This window comes from Trypanosoma theileri (genome assembly GCF_002087225.1).
Source record: "Trypanosoma theileri isolate Edinburgh chromosome Unknown TM35_Tth_6_V1, whole genome shotgun sequence".
Lineage (NCBI taxonomy): Eukaryota > Euglenozoa > Kinetoplastea > Trypanosomatida > Trypanosomatidae > Trypanosoma > Trypanosoma theileri.
The window spans coordinates 210,168-214,111 of NW_021639848.1; the positions used below are offsets into that span (position 1 = coordinate 210,168).

At 39.8% G+C, this 3,944-nt stretch overlaps 1 protein-coding gene across 1 annotated transcript; it reads right to left on the reverse strand.

Annotated features, from left to right (window-relative positions):
• Positions 1–2,090: 2,090 nt before the first annotated feature.
• On the reverse strand, positions 2,091–3,944 carry TM35_000061720 (retrotransposon hot spot (RHS) protein; the record flags this gene model as incomplete). Its single annotated transcript, XM_029023209.1, has 1 exon — positions 2,091–3,944. A coding segment is annotated over one exon (1,854 nt), but the record flags the coding sequence as incomplete, so codon positions are not given.

Sequence of the window (3,944 nt, forward strand, 5' to 3'; positions counted from 1 at the left end):
CCGCTTGGCGTCATTGATGTTTCTTTTTGTTGTGAAATTTTACTGTGGACTAAAATTAGTCATTTTAGACGGTTCACTCAATGTTAATTATAATGAAAAAATGTTTGGTATTACACAATCACGGCTTACGGAAAAAATTCAAAACTTTATCGCAAGATAAAGGAAAAATTGGAAAGAAAAAACGCAAGGCCAAAGCAAAAACAAAGAAGAAAAATGAATACAAAAAAGCCATTGGAAAAAACACCGCTGCTGTTTCAGCTCATTTGTATGAGGTGAAGGACAGTCTCATGACCGGAGGCCGGAAAACAACGTGGTAAAGACTGCGCCCACGGCTTCGGGATACTCCAGCAGCGCATGCCGGTTCACTGGATGGAAAAGTAAAAATAAAATAAAAATAAAAATCTACAGGGATGCGATGGGAGGGCACGAAAAGAACGATCTCGATTGAACCAAAAACGAGAAACAACCGAAGCAAACACTTAGACTATCAGTTTGTGTGGAAATACAGAAAAAACACGAGAGCAAGAGATAGACAATAGCGCTGCAGCAAACCAAATGCGATCATATCCGCTTGCCCTTTCAGAGTTTATATATGAAACAAATAAATTACAATAATTGTTTCCCTCTACAAATTTTCACCCTCAAAATCCACATCACCCTTAACAGAAAACAATTCCCCTCTGACACCCTTGTTCCCCAGAGCCACGCCCGTGGGAAAGCCCGCTGCCCATCACGCGTGTCGTCGGGAAGTTCCTTTGCCGTTGGGGAGTGTCGAAGTGCGCGTCCGTTTTGTGTTTTTTGTGCGTTTATTTTCTTTTATTTCGCAACTCCCAATTCCCAAACCCCATGCTTTTCGTATTGTTTTGGTTTTCCCCCGTTCCTTTTTTTGTTATTGTTTGCTGGGGGTCTGATCTGCCGGGCCGCCACCCCGCACACCGCGCCCGACAATAAAGAGCGACACTGTGAAGGAGAACGGGATCCATTCCCCCCACTCTTTAAACAATTCATGTTGAAATCATCGTGGCATCACCCTTTTGAAATTCCGCTGAGGGAAAGGAACAACGGCCATCCGCCACATATCCCATTCATTAATTGCGCCCCAAAAAAGAGAGCGAGGAAGCCAAACAACATCCAACACCAAAAGAAGAATAAATAAAACCAGCAGGGGGGCCAAATCCCCAACAATTCCTCATCTTTTCTTCATAATTTCCATTGGAATTCCGAAGGATTCAAGGCGCAACGAAAGCATACCCAGTAAAAGTATACCTAATGTGATCTACCTTCTTCTTTGCCGGGCCTATAAAGCGCAAGAAAAAACAAAAGGAGAGAAACAGAAAATATTTTTATTAGTTTTCACCTTGTTTCAAGAGAGATCCCCCTTGGGGAGCGGCAAGTAGCAGAACAGTTTAAAACACTTTCCCGCCACGCAGAGTGGGAATATCTGTCGTATTTTGATAATTTCCCCTCCCATCAAAGCAATAAATTTACCATTTAGGCAGAGCAGTAAAACAAAAAAAAAAAGAAGCACCTAGTACTTTCCTGTTGTGTTTTTTTTGCTCCCCATCACATTTTAATCAAAAACTAGAAAAAGAGACTCAAACACCAATTCACAATTAACACTGTCGAAAAGGAAATGCTGAGAGCCCATTTTCACCCATCACCCCGCGCAGCAAAAAGAAGGACGTATTGAGCGGATTTTTCAAAACACCAAACCTGAAATGACAACACCCACAGATATACAAACTAAGAAAACATAATATGTTATTATTTTTTTTTTTAACCAAGCGTAAAATCAGACCATTCCTTTTCCCAATCTCCTTCACCCATCCACACTGAAAACAATTTAAAAACTCAACGAAATCAAAAATTAATATACGTTGTCATTTGTATTTTGTACCAAAAAAAGAAAACAGAAATTATAAATGGGCAATATACCGGACAGTTAGCCATTGTTTTGTGAGACCATACGGCATATTTGTTTTACCCCTAAACTCATACTACAAAAAAAACAAAAACACAACATGTTAAAGGAATACTTTATTTCACTAATATTTCTGAAATTAAAACATATTTCAGTTGAAATTGACTTCTTAATGCATTTCCTGCCTTCTTATTTGTATCAAGTCTTCGATTTTAGATAGTTTTTCTTCTTTACGCACCCCCTCCAAAGCCTCCACGAGGCGTACTGCCATTCCTAAAGACAAATTCACCTGATACTGATTTACCTTTTCATTCCAGAATTTGGCAGTAACCTCCTGTTGCTCGAGACTATAGTTTCCTGATTCATTCAAAGTGCATCCTTGCCATTTTTTTATTTGTCTCCTCTCATCAGTGTCGTAGGGTTGTATATAAATGATCTCCCACGATACTTTCTTGGAAACATTAGTCCAGTCAGAAAAACAATTTTTAAGATATCTATTGAATTCAATTACTGCAGTAACTGTAGTTTCATGTCTTTTGGCAGTTGTCGTTTGTATTCCAATCATTGTAACCCTTTCCTCTTCAGATTTCACAAAGTAGAAACCATCCACAAGAGGGAAATTAGATATAGAAGGACGGTAAAGCATATTGTACTCTATCCTCCTGCTGGCATCATTTATGCCGGTGGGAAAGATGTCATACCCATTACTAGCATATGGAACCGAATCCCTCCGTTGTAGAACACTCTTCTTGCTTACTCGTTCGTCAGGTGGTTGAATTATTTTCGGTTCTTTACTAAGCGCAGTTACAAAGTTCTTGGCCGTAAAAGCAATAACACCAAGTTTTTCAAAATGTTCGGCAATGATCATGCCCCTATCTGTGAAAAAGAATTTCAAGTATGGGGCACGACAAATCTCCATCACTCGAACAAGTATGCTTTTATTTAATTCATCATTAAATGCTGCAATCCTCGGAAGATCAACATTGCCAATGACCAAACGGTATACTTTCAGTAAATCTTGGGAAGGACTTTTATCATTCCATTCACCATCACCTCTGAGGATATTTTTGTACTCTGAAATAGTGCGCTCTGTAATGCAATTCAACGAACTTTTCACTTCATTATATTGTCGCAGATATGCATTTTTATTGAAAATATAACGTGGAAGTGGCCCAATATTATTAATACGTTCCTTTATTTCCTTCCAAAAGTTTTTAAGTTCTTTGGATTGGTTGCGTTTTTCCCATGCGCATATGGCCTTGATTTCACGCACAGATGGACAATTAATAACGATGCGCTTTGCCACTTTTTGTTTATCCCATCCTTTATAGTGGTTCTCATTTGGGGATGATATCACAATCATGCCCCACCCTGAAGGAGGCAGTGCATCCGGCGGCATTGGGCTTCTTTCATTTACATCATAGATTATGTATCCTATTTTTTCTTTATTTTCTTCACCTTGTTTAAAGAAATCCTGTACAACACTTATTGCCATTTCTTCTTCGTACCAAGTCACCTTTCCACCATCACTCTTCTTTTCAAACAGATAGGCCCCACCCCTAATGAAGTGCGCAACCACAGGGAGTTTTTTTGCATTGTAATGCAACAGTTGATAGAGGAGGAATGAACCAGCTGCAAAGGACTTGCCAATTCCAGGCGTTCCTATTAACACATATGGGGTGAGTTTCTTATTAGCATCCACATGATTGCCAAAATACTCATCCAGATCCCTTAGAATTTTATACCATACACGCATCACTTCCTTGTTAACATAAATATCACAGCTCTTCCTCATTCTGAACTCTGTGTATGACCATCCGTTCTTGGAGGTGAGCAGCATCAACTCCAGACGTCCATCCTCGGGTTTCTCATTATCATTATCGTCCTCTACAGAACCATTCATCACCTCATTCTCTGTCCACGCTTGCGGTGGATGGCCCTCTTTCACTTGCATACCGAATCCCCTACCATCAACACCCTCCACATAGTGCCATGTCGCATTATACACAGATTCATATACGCC